Below are 17,918 nucleotides of genomic sequence, written 5' to 3'. Positions count from 1 at the left end.
GCCCGCCGCGCCCCTCTAAGTGGCTGCCGGGCCCGTCCGTCACCCTTCCCCCCGCCCCCTCCCGGCCGTTCTTCCCTCCCATTGGTCGGATCCCCCTCCGTCCCCCGCCGGACCGTTAACGCTCCCTTCTTCCCGCCGATTGGCTCCTTCCGCCGCCCGTCAGACCCTTGGGCCCGCCCCTTCCTCCAGGCCGCTTCTCTGGTTGGCCGCGGCGGAGAGCCCCTCCCCCTCGGCGGGGCCGAGCGAGGCACTCTGGGAATTGTAGTTTCCGAGGGGTGGGGGGGCCTCTCCCTGGTTGCCTGGAGACGGAGAGGGACTCCGAGGAAACTCCGTAACTTGCCCTCCCATTGGTCAGCTACAGACTGACGTAACGGCCTACCTGTCACTTTTGAGGGCAATATTTAAATTCTAAGGATGGTATTTCTTCAGCCCTGACTGTGTGCCAAGCACTGAGGTAGCGTGGCTTGGTGGAAAGAGCTTGGGAGTCAGAGGTCATGGGTTCGAATCCCGCCTCTGCCACTTGTCAGCTGTGTGACTTCACTTCTCTGGGCCTCAGTGACCTCATCTGTAAAATGGGGATTAACTGTGAGCCTCATGTGGGCCAACCTGATGACCCTGTATCTCCCCCAGCGCTTAGAACAGTGCTCTGCACAGAGTAAGCGCCTAACAAATACCCACATTATTATACAAGGTGATTATCATGATGGTATTTCTTAAGCGCTTACTCTGTGCCAAGCACTGAGGTAGATGCAAGGTGATTATAATGATGGTATTTCTCAAGCGCTTACTCTGTGCCAAGCCCTGGGGTGATCAGGTTGCCCCACGTGGGGCTCACAGTCTTAACCCCCGTTTTACAGAGGAGATGACTGAGGCACAGAGAAGTTAAGCGACTTGCCCAAAGTCACACAGCAGACAAGTGGCAAAACCGGGATTAATAATAATAATGGTATTTGTTAAGCGCTTATTATGCGCAAAGCACTGTTCTAAGCGCTGGGGGATACAAGGTGATCAGGTTGTCCCACGTGGGACTCACAGTTTTAATCCCCATTTTACAGATGAGGTCACTGAGGCACAGAGAAGTTAAGTGACTTGCCCAATGTCACACAGCTGGCAAGCGGCGGAGCCGGGATTAGAACCCAAGACCTCTGACTCCCAAACCCGGGCTCTTGCCACTGAGCCACGCTGCTTCTCTGATTATAGGTCACGTATTCTAATGGGCAAATCCCTACGTCCATAAGACGAGCACCTACACGAAGACGCAGTACGACGTAAGCCCCCACACCCTAAAAAACACACTCTGCCCACACTCGTAACTCAGACATCCACAGGGGTCATTACACACTCAGGCACCCTCACGCCAGGGTCAGCGCTAAGAGGCGACACAACCAACGATGGATGGACAGATTGATTGATTGACTGGTCTGGGGGTGATGATGATGGTATTTGTTAAGCACTTACTATGTGCCAAGCACTGGGGTAGATACAAGGTAATCAGGTGGTCCCACGTGGGACTCACAATCTCCATCCTCATTTTACAGAAGAAGTAACTGAGGCACAGCGAATTTAAGTGATTTGCCCAAGGTCACCCAGCAGACAAGTGGCAGAGACTGGGGGTGTTTTAAGGAGTAGAAGCTTCACCCTAAAACCTCTGCCCTCTCTCCACTGGAGAGGGTAGCAGAGCCCACAGAAAACCACCGCCTGGCCTCCACTTCCCCCGACACCATCTTGTCCTTGGAGCTTCCTGGGGGGGTCCCTCTTCCTGCAGAAGCAGTCAGACGCCCCCCGGTTTACCCCTGCCCCTTCGACGCTGCCAACCCCAGCCAGGGTTTCCCCTTCCGCCGCCCCACATGGCCGCAGCGGCCCGGAGAACCTGCTCGTTAGGCTGGTGGACCTGTCTGAGATACGGGACCGAAGCCATTGAAACAATTGGCCCATCCTCGGGAGACATTCACACCTCCAAACATACCCTCCCACCCTCTCAGGCATTCACACTCAGTAAGGCATCTATAAACAGTCAGACTGTTCCACACCAGTGAGGCAGTTAGACACATTGGCTCTCCGCTCGTCTCACTTTACATTCACATTAGTTCACTTGGTTTCGACTACCCCCTCAGTATGGATAACGTGTACGGCCGGGACCTCTCACCAACTGTGCAATCTCTATTTCTCCTGCCTCTGGGATACTACCCTAATCTTCATTTATTGTCTCTAAGATGAATTTGCATATTCTCCCCCAAATCCTCTCTTTTCCCTAAGTTTCCTGTCACTTTCGACACACCAAAAAACTGGCAATCACGGTGTCATTGTCCGTCGCTCTCCGTCCTTTGCCTCCTATATTCAGTCCGCCTAAAGACCCGCCGGGTTTTTTATTTCTGCTTTGTTTTGTTTTCATGGTCTACGTTAAGCACTCACTACGTGCCAAGCACTGTATTAAGCGCTGGGGCACATACAAATCAATCGGGACAGATACAGTTCCGGTCCCACGTGGGGCTCACAGTCTAAGTAGGAGGGAACGGGGATTGAGTTCCCATTTAACAGCTGAGAAAACCGAGGCACAGAGAACTTAAATGACTTGCCCAAGCTCACCCAGCAGGCAGGTGGCGGAGCTAGGATTTGAACTCAGGTCCTCTGCCCCCCGGCCCTTGCTCTTTCCGGTAAGCCACTCTGCTTCCCTACGTCGGTTCTTCTTCTCTAGTGCTTCACGGATCTACCCGTTTCCGCTCCATCTTTACAATCGCTGCATCCCCTCGCAAGTGAATTACTGTAAATGGCTTTTTAGGCTCTCCCTTCATTCATTTGTTTATTCATTCAATCGTATTTATTGAGCACTTACAGAGCACTGTACCAAGTGCTTGGGAAAGTACAATGCAACAATAAAGAGATACATTCTCTGCCCACAACGAGCTTTCTGTCCACAACGAGCTTACAGTCTAGAGGGGGAAAACAGACAGCAATACAAATAAATTACAGATACATAAGCGCTGTAGGGTTGGGATGAGGGGAGAACAAAGGGAGCAAGTCAGGGCCACGCAGAAGCGAGTGGGAGAAGAGGAAGGGGTGGGGGGACTAGTATGGGAAGGCCCCTTGGAGGAGATGTGCCTTCAATAAGGTTTCCAAGGCAGGGAGAATAATTATCTGCCGGATTTGAGGAAGGAGGGCGTTCCAGGCCAGAGGCAGGTCATGGGCAGGGGTCAGCAGCGAAAGAGGAGAGACTGAGGCACAGTGAGAAGGTTAGCACTAGAACGAAGTGTGAGGACTGCATGGTAGAAGGATAGTAGCAAGGTGAGGTAGGAGGGGGCGAGGTGGGGGAGTGTTTTAAAGCCAATGGTGAGAAGCTTTTGTTTGATATGGAGGTGGATGGGCAACCCCTGGAGTTTTTTGAGGAACAGGGTGACGCGTCATGACGTTTTTATAGAAAAATGAGCCGGGCAGCAGAGTGAAGTATGGACTGGAGTGGGGAGAGACGGGAGGTTGGGAGGTCAGCGAGGAGACTGATGCAGTAATCCAGGAGGATAGGATGAGTGACTGTATTAACATAGTAGTGGTTTGGATGGAGAGGAAAGGATGGATTTTAGCAATGTCATCAGTCTAGCCAACATACAGCGGCAAGAATCTTCTTTCTGCAACACTGACCATTCCCTTCCTTTAGTACCTCCAATATTTCCCCATGGGCTGGCACATCAGTCAACCAATCATCAATCATATTTATTGAGTGCTTACTATGTGCAGAGTGGTGTACTAAGCTCTTTGGAGAGCATGATATAATATGCCTTGCCCACACAGAAACCAAAACTCCGGGACCACTGTCTTCAATAGTCTCCATCCACTGTTTCTTGCCCCTTAGGAGCCCTCCGACCAATAGCCCCAGCTATACTTCACTTATGCACTTATCATTATACTCTCATGCTTCCCTGTTTGGAATTTGTTTTAGGTCTGTCTCCCCCACTAGATTGAAAGCTCCTTGAGGGCAGGGATTGAGTCTAACAACTCTATTGTATCGTACTGCCCCAAGGGCATCACCACCACCCCTTCTGTTTCACACACGGGAAGGTTGGCATTATCCTCGACTCCCCTCTCTCATTCAACCCCCATATTCGATCCATCATTAAATCCTGTCGGTCCCACCTTTACGCCATCACTGAAATCCATCCTTTCCTCTCCATCCAACGTGCTGCTGCATTAACCCAATCATTCATCCTATCCTGGATGAATTTCTATTTCTATTTCTGCCTGGATTACTGCATCAGCCTCCTTGCTGACCTCCCAGCCTCCTGCCTCTCCCAACTCCAGTCCATACTTCACTCTGCTGCCCGGATCATTTTTCTACAGAAGCTTTCAGGCCATGTTTTCCCACTCCTCAAGAAACTCCAGTGGTTGCCCAACCACCTCTGCATCAAACAAAAACTCCTCACCATTGGATTTAAAGCACTCAATCACTTCACCCCCTCTTACCTCATCTCACTATTCTCCTACTATGCTCAGCCTGCACACTTCGCTCCTCTAATGTTAACCTTCTCACTGCCTCAGTTTTGTCTACCTCGCTGCCAACCTCTCACCCACATCCCTCCTCAAATCCAAAAGACAATTTCTCTCTCCTCCTTCAAGGACTAATTGAAGGCACATCTCCCCCAAGAGGCCTTCCCTTCCTCTTCTCCCACTCCCTTCTGCGTCGCCCTGACTTGCTCCCTTTGTTCTTCCCCCTCCCAGCCTCACAGCACTTATGTACATTTATTTATTTATATTAATATCCATCTCCCCCCTCCCCAGACTATAAGCTCATTGTGGGCAGGGAAAGTGTCTGCTATGCCCGCCACCTAAAACTCAACATGTCCAAAACTGAGCTCCTTATCTTCCCTCCCAAGCCCTGTCCTCTTCCTGACTTCCCTGTCACCGTGGACGGTATCACCATCCTTCCCGTCTCAAGCCCACAACCTTGGTGTCATCCTTGACTCTATTTATTGCCATTGTTCTTGTCTGTCCATCTCCCCCGATTAGACTGTAAGCCCGTCAAACGGCAGGGACTGTCTCTATCTGTTGCCGACTTGTTCATCCCAAGCGCTTAGTACAATGTTCTGCACATAGTAAGCGCTCAATAAATACTATTGAATGAATGAATGAATGAATGACTCGGCTCTCTCATTTACCCCACACATCCAATCCGTCACCGACGTCTGCCGGTCTCACCTTTACAATATCGCCAAGATCCGCCCTTTCCTCTCCACCCAAACTGCTACCCTGCTGGTACAAGCTCTCATAATATCCCGGCTGGATTACTGTGTCAGCCTTCTCTCTGATCTCCCTTCCTCCTGTCTCTTCCTGCTCCAGTCTATTCTTCATTCCGCTGCCCGGATCATCTTCCTGCAGAAACGCTCTGGGCTTGTCACTCCCCTCCTCAAAAACCTCCTTTGGTTGCCTATCAACCTCCGCATGAAACAAAAACTCCTCACTCTGGGCTTCAAGGCTCTCCATCACCTTGCCCCCTCCTACCTCTCCTCCCTTCTCTTTTTCTACTACCCACCCCGCACGCTCCACTCCTCTGCCGCTCACCTCCTCACTGTCCCCCGTTCATACCTATCCCGCCGTTGACCTCTGGCCCGCATCCTACCGCTGTCCTGGAACGCACTCCCTCTTCACCTCTGCCAAACTAACTCTCTTCCCCTCTTCAAAGCCCTACTGAGAGCTCACCTCCTCCGAGAGACCTTCCCAGACTGAGCTTCCCCTTTTCCCTCTGCTCCCTCTCTGCTCCCCCTTCACCTCCCCTCAGCTAAGCCCCCTTTCCCCCCTTTCCCTCTGCTCCTCCCCCTCTCCCTTCCCCTCCCCTCAGCCCTGTGCTCATTTGTATATATTTTTATTACCCTATTTATTCTGATAATGAGGTGTACATCCCCTTGATTCTATTTATCGTGATTAAGTTGTCTTGTTTTTTGTCCTTCTGACTCTCCCGATTAGACTGTAAACCCATCAATGGGCAGGGATTGTCTCTATCTGTTGCTGAATTGTCCATTCCGAGCGCTTAGTCCAGTGCTCGGCACATAGTAAGCACTCAGTAAATACTATTGAATGAATGGTTATATTGTACTCTCCCAAGGGCTTAGTACAGTGCTCTGCAGACAGTAAGCGCTCAATAAATAAGATTGGATGAATGAATAAATAAATGATTAGAATACAAGTCCTCTGGCTACCAGTCCTGGGATTTTTCCACTAAGCCACACTGCCTCCAACCTTCCCGCCCTCAGCTTCACCAAACCACATCCCTCGCTGCTTTCGAAGCCTTTCCAAAAAACACCTTGTCCCTGATTAATCCCCTCTCCGTCTCGGCCATGCCACCAAGTATCAGCTTACATCTGAACACAAGCACTGTCATTCCTGGCTCAGACCAGTGGCCCATCCATCTCAGCATTCCGGCTCTCGGAGAAGAAATGCGGGATTGATTTTCTTCCCCGATCTTCCATATTAACATTTAGGTATGTGCCATTTAGCATCCTGAACTTTTTCCCTCTACACTCAAACTTTCCCTCTAGTTATTCGTTCATTTATCCTACTCCTTACTTGTGAATGCACTCGTTATTTATCCACTCATGTTATTTCTATACTTGCTTAGGTACTCTTAACTATCATCTGTGACTGACCTCCCCATTAAACTATAAACTTTCTTGCCAACAGGGATGGTATTGCTAGTACGGTGCTCTGAACACAACAGATGCAATAAATAAAACTGATTGATCGATGGTACTTCTGATACCTCCTAGGTGTCCATATAATGCTCTGCATATAAAAGGGACTCAATAGGAACTGTTATCAGTTAATTCCCACACACAAAACAATAAACACACATATTCTTTCTCAGGCCAGAAACACGCAGAAAGCAAACTCAGCCCCATTGACGTGCAAGGGCGTACACACACACAAACATACATACACATCCAGGCACACTCTCACACTTTCAGGGATCCAAACAGAAGCAAGAGGAGGAGGAAAACAGCAGCGGCCGCTGGTTCCCTGAAGTTTCCGCCTTAACTGTTGGACACGGAGTCCGTAAGTGAACCCTAGACTGGTGGAGAGGAGAATGCTAGGAAGCTGGAGAGGGCAGCCGGTGCCAGGAGCTGACCACGTGGGCTCCGCTATTACCATAATAATTTTCTTCTCCTGCCACGGCTGCCCTGCTTGGCACTGGGCCCCTAGTTTTCTCCCTCTCACTGCGGCCAGTCTGCCCACTCTTTGATGGGCACCGGGACAAGGAGACGAGAACGCTAGCTGAAAGCAAAGCAGATGATTAATTACATTAGGAGTGTGTCCTCAAACATGGGACGATTATGGCTCCAAGAGACCTTTACAGAAAATAGGAAAAGACAATAAAATATGGAACGATGTCGTTTATATGGGGCCATGGACGTCCCTACCCACTCACACGAAAGAGTTTGGGGCCAAACCTAGATTGTCAGCTCATTGGATTTTAAGTTCCTGGAGAGCAAAGATTGGGCCTTTTATCTCTTTTGTACTCTGCCCCGACCAGATATGATAGTACTCTGTGCACACAAAAGGGGCTCAGTAAAGATTGACTGACTAATTAGAGATAGGAAACAGGTTCACTAAAAAGCTAGAGAGGATTTCCTAATTTTTGAGATTATTTTCCCCCTTACTGTGCGGAGGGTGGGAGAAATGAGACTGGTGTCAAAAAGGGAAGAAGTTGAAGTTTGGCCAGAAAACAGTGGGTCTGTGGAAAGAGGGCGAGAATGGGGTGAAAGGAGAACGGAAGAATGCCTGAGTGCAAGGGGAATGGGGAGGGTAGAGGGAGGAGGGATTGCGAAAGCACAGATTCAGGTTTGAGGGAGCTCAAAGTGGACTAGGAGGCAGGGCCAGGATTCTCTGCCAGGAACCCAGAGTAGACCAAAGGCAGAAAAAGCAGGCAAAGAGTGAGCTGAAGTGGAAAGAAGCAGAGAAGGAGAATTAAAAAGAAAGAGGCTGAGAGACTGGAGTGTGTGTGTGTGAGAGAGAGAGAGAGAAGTATGTCAGACAAAGGAAGTGACAGAGAGAGCAAAAGACAGAGAGGGGCCGGAGGGGCAGGGTCAAAGTGACTAGAGAGTTGGTCAGCAGAAATAAGCCAGATGAGCTGATTGGAAAGGGACACAAAGTCAGGGAAGGAAAGGAGGTGAGCAGGGAAGACGTAGTGGGGAGGGATGTATTGGCCCACCACCAGCACTTAGAACGGTGCCTGGCACAGAGTAAGCGCTTAACAAATACCATGATTATTATTAGCCACAGCTGTGCCCCATTGTCTGGACTGTGATGGCAACGAGTTCTCCGCCTTCGGGAGTGCAGAGGAGGGGTTCCCGCCACTCTGGCCCCGACCTCTGGTCCCGATCCGGGCCCCGGCTCCCGGGAGAGTTCCCAAGTCAGGGCTCTGGTCATTTACCGGAGCCCCATCTCCACAAACCACGGGGACCCGGGTAGGCCTCGTTCCCATCCCATCTTCCTGTCCTCATCTCCCACACGGGTCCCTCCTATCAGCAGAGACATAACTCATCCTATTAGGAGATGTGCAGGCCCATCTCAGCCAATTTTTGTTTCTTTAAGTTCCACAGGACACAACCGTGTTCAGTTGAAGCTGAAGCAGGAGACGAGGCTGACTAGATCATTTTGACCCTGTCCCACCTTAATCCTGATGCCTGATCCCTTTAGTGATTGTCCTCTTGGAAGCCACGCAGCCTCTGCTCACTTCTGGGTCCAGCTCAAGTCCTCCCCTCTCCTCAGGATAAAGGGAGCTGTTTCTGGATTTGGCCCGTGGCTTCACAGCGGTCAAAATTCCTTTATGTTGGGGGAGGAATGAGGAGGAGGCGACAGACAGGGTCTCTTCAGAATCTCTCATTGTTAGGTATCTCAATTCTTTCTTTCCTTGTCCCTCGGAAGGGAAGCAGAGTGGCTCAGTGGAAAGAGCACGGGCTTGGGAGTCAGAGGTCATGGGTTCTAATCCAAGCTCCGCCACCACCTTGGGCATGTCACTTAACTTCTCTGTGCCTCGGTTACCTCATCTGTAAAATGGGGATTAAGACTGTGAGCCTCATATGGGACAACTTGATTAGTTTGTATCTACCCCAGTGCTTAGAACAGTGCTTGGCACATAGTAAGCACTTAACAAATACCACAATTATCATTATTATCCGGTGGGGTCAAAGAAAACACGGCGGGTTTATCTACAAGCCCCCAGTACCGTAACCCGAGTCGAACTGGCCCCGGCCAAGCTGTTTCCCAGGCTGGAGGGATATATTTCCAGTAGCCACTGCCCTTTCCTCCTCTCAGGTGCTCTTCCTTAATTGCTTATGGTGTTGATTTAGTGCTATCTATGTGCCGAACACTGGGGTAAGCACTGGAGTAGATACAAATATAACAGATCAGTCCTTGTCCCGGCCTCATGTGGGGTTTACATAGGATAGTGCTTTCACCCAGCAAACACTCAGTTAACACTACTGATTAAAAGCTCCAGGAAGCAACGTGGCAGTCTCGCTGTAGTGGCTTTTGGCTGCTGCCATCTGGAGATTCTGCCAGTGCTCGAATCTCAGCAGACTAGAGCTGGCTGCCTTAGCCCCAGTGGGCAGTGGTGGAGGAAGTGGGGGTTGGGTGAGTCAGTTTCCCCTTTCTCTCTCTCACTCCCCACCTCTCTCTCAATCTCTCCTTCCCTCCACCCTCACCTCCTTTTCTTCACCTTTTTCTCTCTCGTCCCTGCTTCTCTGATCAGTCCCCTTCTAGGCCCTCCAATCTGCCCTCTCCCGCTCCCCTCAAAACTCAATTCAGACCTCCTTAGGCGGATTCTGGGCAGGGTCAGGAGATGGAGAAGCTAGAAGTGGGAGCCAATCACGGCTACAGACTCGGCAGGCACCCACCCCTCGACCACTCGGAAGTCGCCTCTCGGGGGAGGAGATCAGGACTTTATTAGACATAGTGATGAAAAGGATGAAAACACACGCACAATTCACATGCATCCCAAGCAGCATGTGGCCTCTCCCACCCCTGATAGGGTTATCAAGGGTCAGAAGAATTCAAAGTCCAGAGCTCCACTGAGGCCTGAGGAGGAGGAGGGCAGCAGAGAAGGAGGAGGGAAATGGTAAGGGAGGGCAGAGGGGAAGGAGTTGATGATACAGGGAATGGATTTGTTCCACACCCGTGTACCCCCTGACCCTCCTTCTCAGACCTGTCTCCCCTCCTCCCAGCAGCAGACTCGTCCAAGCCCATCGCTCCCTTCCCCTTCTGTTCCTTTCCCAGAATCCAGGTCCGCTCTGCCTGACCCAAGGTCTCCTCTCCTTCCTGGCTCACCTGGGGGCCGTTTGTGGATTGCAGGTCATCGGTGGGTACAGGACGGGTCCGGGCCCCCTCCCCCACACCCTGACCCAGGTTCTCCGGGACCCTCCATATTCTCATAGGAGTCGCCGTCTGGAAGGAGCGGAAAAAGAGAGAGGATGGGGAGCTTAGTGGGCTCTGGGAAGAAGAAAGAGGGGGCAGGGGGAGACAGAGGGCAGAGGGCATGGGACCTGGTGGCTTGGATTCTGACAGGGTGCTAGGGTTCTCACCTTCCTCCCGACTGTGTTGGGGCTGGAGCGGCCTGGGCTGAGGGGCTGCATACACGGCGCCCCTCATATCCTCATACGACTGAGACCCTGTGAGGGGGCGGGAGAAGGAATAAGGGCTGGTTCACAGGGGCTGGGACTGGGGCAGTCCATCCCGGGGCTGGGGTCAGGATCCGTGCCAGGGGTAGGAATTTGAGGGATCGGGGAAGGATTGTCAGGGGGATCAGTCCCTCTCAGGGTCTCACCCACGGACAAGGCCGTACAGCTCTGCTCCCAGGAAGGGCCTCCAGGGCTCAGGAAGCCTAGTGGAAGAGGGGGACATGGAGGACTGCTCTCACCCCTACCCTATAATCCCACTCCCTGAGGTGTTCCCTTCCTCTACCTGTCACTGGGGCCTCAGGCAGGGGCAGCTCCTCATCCTCATTCTCGTAAGAGTCACCTGCAGGGGAAAGAGGGAGGCAAGGTTGTGACCAGGGAAGGAGGGAGGCAGAGTTATGACCAGGGAAGGAAGGTAGCAGGGTGGCAACCTTCTCCTAGGCCCATCAACACTTCCCTCTCTTGTCCCTCAGATGCTCGTCTCTACCATTCACCCTCCAACCTAACAGTGTTATTGCACCCCTCTCAAAGAGCTTCCTGTGTCTTGCCATCTCACACCTTCCTGGCCTCCTCCCCAACTTGCACCCCCAAACCCACTCCGTAGCCCTTCTTCAATACCATCGGAGAAGGAATCTTCATCATCATCTTCATTCTCAGGCCCCTGAGACGTTCCCTCAGCATTCTCATAGCAAAATCCATCTGGAACAGGTTAAGGAGAAGGGAGGTGAGAAGGGAAAGAAGATGATAGGGGAGAGGAAGGGGCGAAAAAGAGGGAACAGAGTTAGGATCCAGAGGCAACGGCCTACATGTCTACATGTTCTCGGTAGCCTCCGAGGGGAGGGGGCCACCACCAGGGACACTGCGAAGAATGCAGGTGTTTCCACCCTGTGAGCTCCAAGCCCCGGACTGAGGGAAGGGGAAAGTGGAGGGGTTTTTTGGGAGGGGTGGGGGGGCAGTGGGAGGACAGGTGGTATCTTTACCTTGGGAGAGCTGGTCCTGCTCTGAAAAGGAGTCCCCATTCTCATAGGCCTCAGAATCCTCATTGCTATCCGGCTCTTCATAACCCTCCTCCTCCTCCTCCTCCTCCACCACACCTGAGCAACAGACAAGGGCATGAGCCAACCCTAAGGACCCACCTCCTCTGGTTTTCCCTCCTTTTCCTGGCCCCAAAACCTTTCCAGTCCCACTTGTCATAACGCAGCCCCCCTGGTCCCAGCCTTCATTCCATAGGTCCTGTCATGGATGTAGACCCTGCCCCTGCTTCTGCTCCTTGCTGGCCCCCTTCCTCTTCCTTCCCCTCTTCCTCAATCCTATTCTAGTTCCCTGGAACAGGGCAGAGCAGAGAGTCCTAGACCCAGCTCCCCCACCCCTGCAGGACTCTCCCAGCCCACTCCAGATCCTAGTTCACTCTCTGGCCACCCTGCCTCGTCCAGACCCCTAGCCCCGTTGCCACCCCCACGAGTTTCCTGAAACAAACATATTCCACTACTTCAGGAACCGGGTTCCCCCAGAGGCTTCCTCCAACTGGCAAGTGGACTTCCCGCAGGTTCCTTCAAGACCCCCAGCCCTCAGGGCATTCATTTCCAAGCCTCCCCCACTCAGGGCAACTCACCATCCGCTTCTGGGGTCATCCCGAGGCCGATGGGAGAGAATTGCAGTTCCTGGTCTTCTTGACCACCGTGAAGCAGGTTTCTGTAGGAAGTAGCTGCCACCTGAGCGGTCCCTGGGGCTGCCTTCCTTCGGAGGGCCCGGCCTGAGGGAGGGGAACAGATGGGGTGACTGCAGGGCTTCCGGAACTATTGGGGAAGAAGTTGAGGGGTGTTCACACACCCACCTCTTCCCACCTACGGGGCCTCTGCCACCTCAGGACCCGACCACAGGGCGACTGCCACTCCCCAACCACCACTCTGCCTCTTCGGGCCACGGCCGGCGCTAGGCCAGGACGGGAGCCCTCCCATTCCTCTCAGGGCCACGGGCCACAGGGTCCGTGTTTTGCGCCGACTCCGCCACCGCCCAGGCTTCCGTTCCCGGAGGGAAGGGGAGCGGAGTCTTCCTTGACTTCTCCTCTCCTCAGGAACCGGCTTCAAGATTGGGAACTTCAGACACAGAGGGAAGAGCTGAAGGAATCGCTGGGCTCCAACCCCACCCCTCAAGGACCCAGTTCCTGACCAGGGTCCAGAGGCCAGAAACTCTCAGAGAGCAGCTGTTGCCAGTAAGCGGTTTCCCAAGGCCCCTCAGGTGTCCTGGACGGGACAGAGACAGAGGAGCGGTCCAGCGACCCCTGAGAGCTCTCCCCGAGGGGAGGAGAGAGGAAACCAGCAGCCAGAGGTCCACGCCTCTGCCAGCCTCTCCCTGCTGCCGCTCCCCATCCTTCAGCCATCTTCTTCCTCCTTGGAAGGCAGGCAGGAGGGTAGTAAAGAGCCCGGCCCAGCAGCGCAGGAAGCGCGGGGGCCGGCTGGTGGATGCTCCAGCCAAGAAGCCACCTCAGAAGCTCTACTGACACTAAGGGTTTTCAACCACCCACCCGCGCAGCCAACTCAGCTGTGGCCCACCCCAGGAGGTACCGATCCACAGCGGGAGAGTCCTGGTCCAGGGCATCCCAGTGGGTGGGGAAGTGTCCTGGGGTTAAGTCAGCAGAGGTCCTGAGTTCAATCTGGAGCGAGTTCGGTGGCATCCCAGTCCCAAGAGCTACAGAACATGCCCACGGCCCGGCTCAGCCCCGGAACTAAGCCAGCTTCCTGGGCTCTCCAAACCGGGGGCTCTTGTCCTCATCCCTGTGGCTTGACTGGAATGGCTCCAGCCTCCCGGAGGGACAGGAAGCAGCAAAGTCTGCTGGAGTATCTGCCCCCGGACATGGCCTCGTGGAGGAATTTTCCATTCCAAAGGGTGGAGAGGCTCAGGGGGCCAGGAGTCTCGGAAGAACCACGTGGAGGTGATCTGGGGAGCTGAGGGGCTTCTGAGGAGCAGGGAGAGGGTTTGGAAGAGGGTGGGTTAAGGAGTTTCTTGGGGCGGGGATGCATACAGGGAAAGGCATCAGGAGCTTCACTGACCGTTCCCCGGGAGGGTCACCACATTTCCATATTGATTCTGAGTTGTGGCTCCGGTAACCTTGAAGAACCTGGAGTGGGACAAGATAAAAGCTGGAGAATGAGCCAGAGCCGCGCGCCCGGCAGACGCGGTTGGGGAGAAGGGAGAGGGGACTACCCCTTCTGCCCCACAGAGTCTTCTAGACTGGAAGCTTGTTATGGACAAAGAACGTCTCTGCTGATACTGTTGTATTGTACTCTCCCCTGCGGTTAGTACAGTGCTCTGCACATAGTCAGTGCTCAATAAATATCACTGATTGATTAGTTTCAGCAGGGAGTCCCCTGAAGCACAGAACAGGGAGTTCCACCACCCCACGGCCCCAGTTGGAATCGGTGCTGAGCTAAGGTGGGACCTAGTGGCTCACAATTTATAGCTCTAGCCACCAGATCAGGTGTGAGGAGATTAGCAGGGGAAGGACTTCCTTCCTAACACCTTGGCCCTAAGAGACCCAAACCCCCACTCTCCCACCAAAGAGGGAGAAGGTTCACTAGTTCCAACGAGAAGAACAAGAACATCGAGGGGGAAATGGAGCCTCGGGACAGGAAGCTATTGGCTGGACTGGTTGGGTGCCATCTCCCCCTGAAGATGTCGGAAGGAAGAACTCCTTGGACTCCCGTTAGTAGGGGTAGAGTTCGGTTAGGGTAGGGATGGAGAAAGAAAGGGATCAGGGATTGAGAGGTGAGATTCCGATGGGTCACGTTACCTCCTGGTGAGATCAGTCATCCTTTTCCTTTTCCGCCGGGTAAGCAGGGCTGGGTCAGAGAAGAGTCAGGAGAAATGGGGTCAAGGGGGTCAAGGGACTGGGGGCGTCCCAAGGTCTGGGGAATCATGGTGGATGAGGGGTTTACGCCAGGCAGGAAGGTTAGAAGGTCAAAGTCTGAATTCAGAATTCTCGGGCAAAGGATCAGTGGGTCGGAGGTGGAAGTTGAGAGTCGAGAGGTGAAGGATTTAAGGGTCAGCCCGGTCCTTTGGTTTCGGGGACACTCACCTCTCTTCACCTGGAGGAAAATGACCACCACTGCCAGAGAGATGGTGACGTAGGCCAAAGCGATGGCTGGGACCTTCCAGCCCTTGGCCCCAAGCATCCAACGCCACACTGGTGACAGGAAGGGAGGGAAGGGTAGGCAGGGGGTTAGTGGGGTTGAGATGGAAACCCCCCCCCGACTCCCAAGCTGGCCTGCCAGCTCCCAACCCTCCACAGCCCCTTGGACCTCTACAGCCAGAAAGGAGACTGGGAAGGAGACTCACATCCCGAGAAAGAGGGAGTGGCAGAGTAGGCTCGTAGATGTCACATACCTGGCCGGGAGACGATGGTCAGCTGAAGGTCATAGGTCAAGTTGCCAAGGTGACAGTGGTAGACCCCAGCATCCTGGGGAGTGGCATGAGGCAGCAACAGGAGGGACCCTCCCCTCGGAGTGCCCAAGACCCAGAGTTCCCGGACCAGGGCTCCCTTCCCCAGCTCCAGGCTTAGCAGTGGGGTTGGGGACAGTGACCCGGGATGGAAAAGGACCCAGGTCACGAGGCCCTGGAATGGGGAAGCCAGGGGTGAGCCGCAGGGGAGCCAGAGGGGAGAGCCAGGGGAAGAAGTCAGTTCCAAAGGATCTGGGGGAAAGAGAGGATGGAGTCAGGGGAGAGTCTGGGGGGAATTGGACCGACCCAAACTCGGGAACCCATCTCCGGGCCCCCAGCCTGGGAAGCAGCATGGCCTAAGGGATAGAGCACGGGCCTCGGAGTCCGAAGGATCTGGGTTCTAATCCTGGCTCAGCCATTTGTCTGCTGTGTGACCTCAGGCAAGTCACTTCATTTCTTTGGGCCTCAGCTACCTCATCTGTAAAATGGGGATAAGACTGTGAGCCCCATGTGGGACAAGGACTGTGCCCAACCAGGTTTACTTGTTTCCATCTCAGTGCTTAGTACACTGCCAGGCACATAGTAAGCGCTTAACAAATATTATTATTATTATTATCATTATCCCTCAACATTGTGAACCCTGAACCCCCTAACCACACTTGCCCTGCAAACCTGGTTCCCAGCCCACGTCCTCCATTTCCCAGTTTTCAGATCACGGATCTCTGTTCACCTCTGATAATAATAATAATAACAATAATATTTGTTCAGCGCTTATTATACGCCAAGTGCTGAAAAAAACACTAGGGTAGATACATGATAAGCAGGTCGAACACAGTTCCTGTCTCACATGGGGCTCACGGTCTAAAGGGGAAGGAGAACAGGTAATGAATCCCTATTTTACAGTTGAGGAGACTGAGGCACCCCGAAATTCAGTGACTTGCCCAAGGTCACAGAGCAGGCAAGTGGCAGAGCGGAGATTAGAACCCAAATCCTCTAACTCCCAGACCCATGCTCTTTCCACTAGGCCACGCTGCTTCCCCAAATCTCTCCCAGTCCCCAGATCGGTCAGCCCGTCAGTCAGCCGATGGTATTTATTGAGTGCTTACTGCACTAAGCGCTTGGGAGAGTACAATAGAACAATAAAAAGGACACATTCCCTGCCCAAAGTAAGCTTCCAGTCCTACCTCCCGTTTGGTTGTGGCTGCTTTCGGTGTCCACACAGGGAGGAAGCTTTCCCCAGAGCTGAGGGCCATCCCTATTCCACACATACAGCAAGAGGGGATTAGAGTCATTTGGGGGAGGGAGGCCAGAGGGCCCGGACGATTCGGACGTGTTGGGGAAGTCCCCATAAGGAAGGGGCTTAGGGGAGACGCCTTTCCTGGGACCACAATCCCCTACTCCTTCCTTTGGGGGATTCCACAGGAACCGCTTATCTGAAGAGAGAGAGGCACAATAAAAAGAAAGAAAAGGCAAAGGGAGACACAGAGTACTGGGATAGGGAACGTCTAGAATGCTCCCCTTCTCACTCCCCCACAGTTCTCTGGGTCTGTTCTTTTTACCCCAAATTTCTCCTAGCCACAATAAATCAATCAAAGGATCGATGGTGTTCACTGAGCACTTACCGTGTGCGGAGCACTGAACTACGCGCTAGGGAGAGTACAACGTGTCTACCTACTCTGCTGTAGGGTTAAACTCTTCTCTCAAGCTCTTGATACAGTGCTCTGCACACGGTAAGCACTCAATAAATACAATTGATTGATTACAAGTGATTGATGCCACAGAGAAGGTAGACACTATCCCTGTCCACAAGACCCTAGACACTCATTTCCCCATCACCCTTTCCTCCCGGCTCCAAGATCCAGGAGAAAACCCCTCATTCCATCCACCCTCTGGGTGCTGAGAACCGCTCCCGGTTTCCCTCCGTCCCCGACCCCCATAGCCATCCTGGACCCCGGCTCCCCGGCTCACCGCTGCCCTCCACGCTGACTGCGGCCCCCAGCGTCGTTCTGTTCCCCGGCTCCGTCTGATTCTCTGGCTCTAGGTTCTTCTCACATAAGTAGAAACCTCCAGTGTTGTCTGAGACATTCAGTATGATCAGGGAGATGCCCAGAGGTCCGACCCGGGCCCCCAGGCCTGGGCCTCCTGAGTTCAGCCAACGCAAAGGGATCCTCTTGCCCCCCCAGGACCAGGTCAGCTGCTCACGCGGGTCATCCCGGGGGCCAATAAGGCAGGGCAACACTGCATCCGCCCCCTCTACAGAGAGAGATAGAGAGAGAGAGATGGGGGGCGGGGGGCAAAGGGAAGACATGAGGCTTGAAGAAGAACTTCTCCTCTTTCCCAGGGCCATGAGTCTCCTTCCCGGCCCTCCCCTCGCTCTTCCCCACCTTCCGGGAGGCGAGTTGATCTCTTTTCAAGGTCCTACCTTCAACCTCCACCCGCAGCAAGTCCCGGGCCCCTCCACACACCGGAGCAAGGAGGAGGAGGAGGAGGAGGAGAGGGGGCCGCATGGCGTTTTGAACTTAGGCTCCCCCGGGCTCCTGGCTCAGCGCGGGGGACGTTGGGGAGGTTGCTGGCCAGGGCCCACCAAACTGTGTCTCTGGCGGGGGCGGGCTACCTGTTCCTCAGGGAGGAAGGAACTTCACGGCTCAGTCCCCAACCCTCCCCCCAAACTGATCTCTTCCCCTAGACTCTTCGTTGGGGGAAATGGGTTCGATGACCCGAGAACCCGCAGCTCTGCTCCTCCCCCGCCACCCTTTCCCCCGTTACCTCTGCATCCCCACTGTCCCCTCCCTCTCTCCATCATTCTTCCCCAGCTCCCCCTTAGCT

General features: G+C 53.6%; 1 protein-coding gene across 2 annotated transcripts; it reads right to left on the bottom strand.

Annotated features, from left to right (window-relative positions):
• Nucleotides 1–9,903: 9,903 nt before the first annotated feature.
• Nucleotides 9,904–17,644, bottom strand: CD19 (CD19 molecule). 2 transcript variants are annotated; one of them, XM_029057515.1, is made up of 15 exons: nucleotides 17,515–17,644; nucleotides 17,061–17,345; nucleotides 16,277–16,525; nucleotides 15,039–15,344; nucleotides 14,731–14,838; nucleotides 14,446–14,494; nucleotides 13,706–13,773; nucleotides 12,268–12,408; nucleotides 11,636–11,749; nucleotides 11,274–11,354; nucleotides 10,942–10,998; nucleotides 10,805–10,861; nucleotides 10,563–10,649; nucleotides 10,309–10,425; nucleotides 9,904–10,059 (listed from the first exon to the last, which is right to left on the bottom strand). In XM_029057515.1, exons 1-14 carry the CDS (start codon nucleotides 17,597–17,599, stop codon nucleotides 10,334–10,336), a joined length of 1,779 nt encoding a protein of 592 aa, XP_028913348.1. In that variant the 5' UTR covers nucleotides 17,600–17,644; the 3' UTR covers nucleotides 9,904–10,059; nucleotides 10,309–10,333. The 2 variants fall into 2 exon arrangements, with proteins under 2 accessions (XP_028913348.1, XP_028913347.1); XM_029057514.1 differs by having other exon boundaries at nucleotides 9,904–10,425.
• Nucleotides 17,645–17,918: the final 274 nt, after the last annotated feature.

Source organism: Ornithorhynchus anatinus, chromosome 2 (genome assembly GCF_004115215.2).
Source record: "Ornithorhynchus anatinus isolate Pmale09 chromosome 2, mOrnAna1.pri.v4, whole genome shotgun sequence".
Lineage (NCBI taxonomy): Eukaryota > Metazoa > Chordata > Mammalia > Monotremata > Ornithorhynchidae > Ornithorhynchus > Ornithorhynchus anatinus.
This window is presented reverse-complemented; position numbering and strand designations above follow the sequence as displayed.

What these genes read in the sequence shown, in the direction of transcription:
- CD19 (XM_029057514.1), bottom strand. Translation starts at nt 17,599, where the DNA reads ATGCGGCCCCCTCTCCTCCTCCTCCTCCTCCTCCTTGCTCCGGTGTGT. An exon ending in AGTCAGCGTGGAGGGCAGCG is followed by an intron (nt 16,526 to 17,060) that starts GTGAGCCGGGGA and finishes CTCTCTCTTCAG; the next exon opens with ATAAGCGGTTCCTGTGGAAT. An exon ending in CAGCCACAACCAAACGGGAG is followed by an intron (nt 15,345 to 16,276) that starts GTAGGACTGGAA and finishes TCTTTCCCCCAG; the next exon opens with ATCCTTTGGAACTGACTTCT.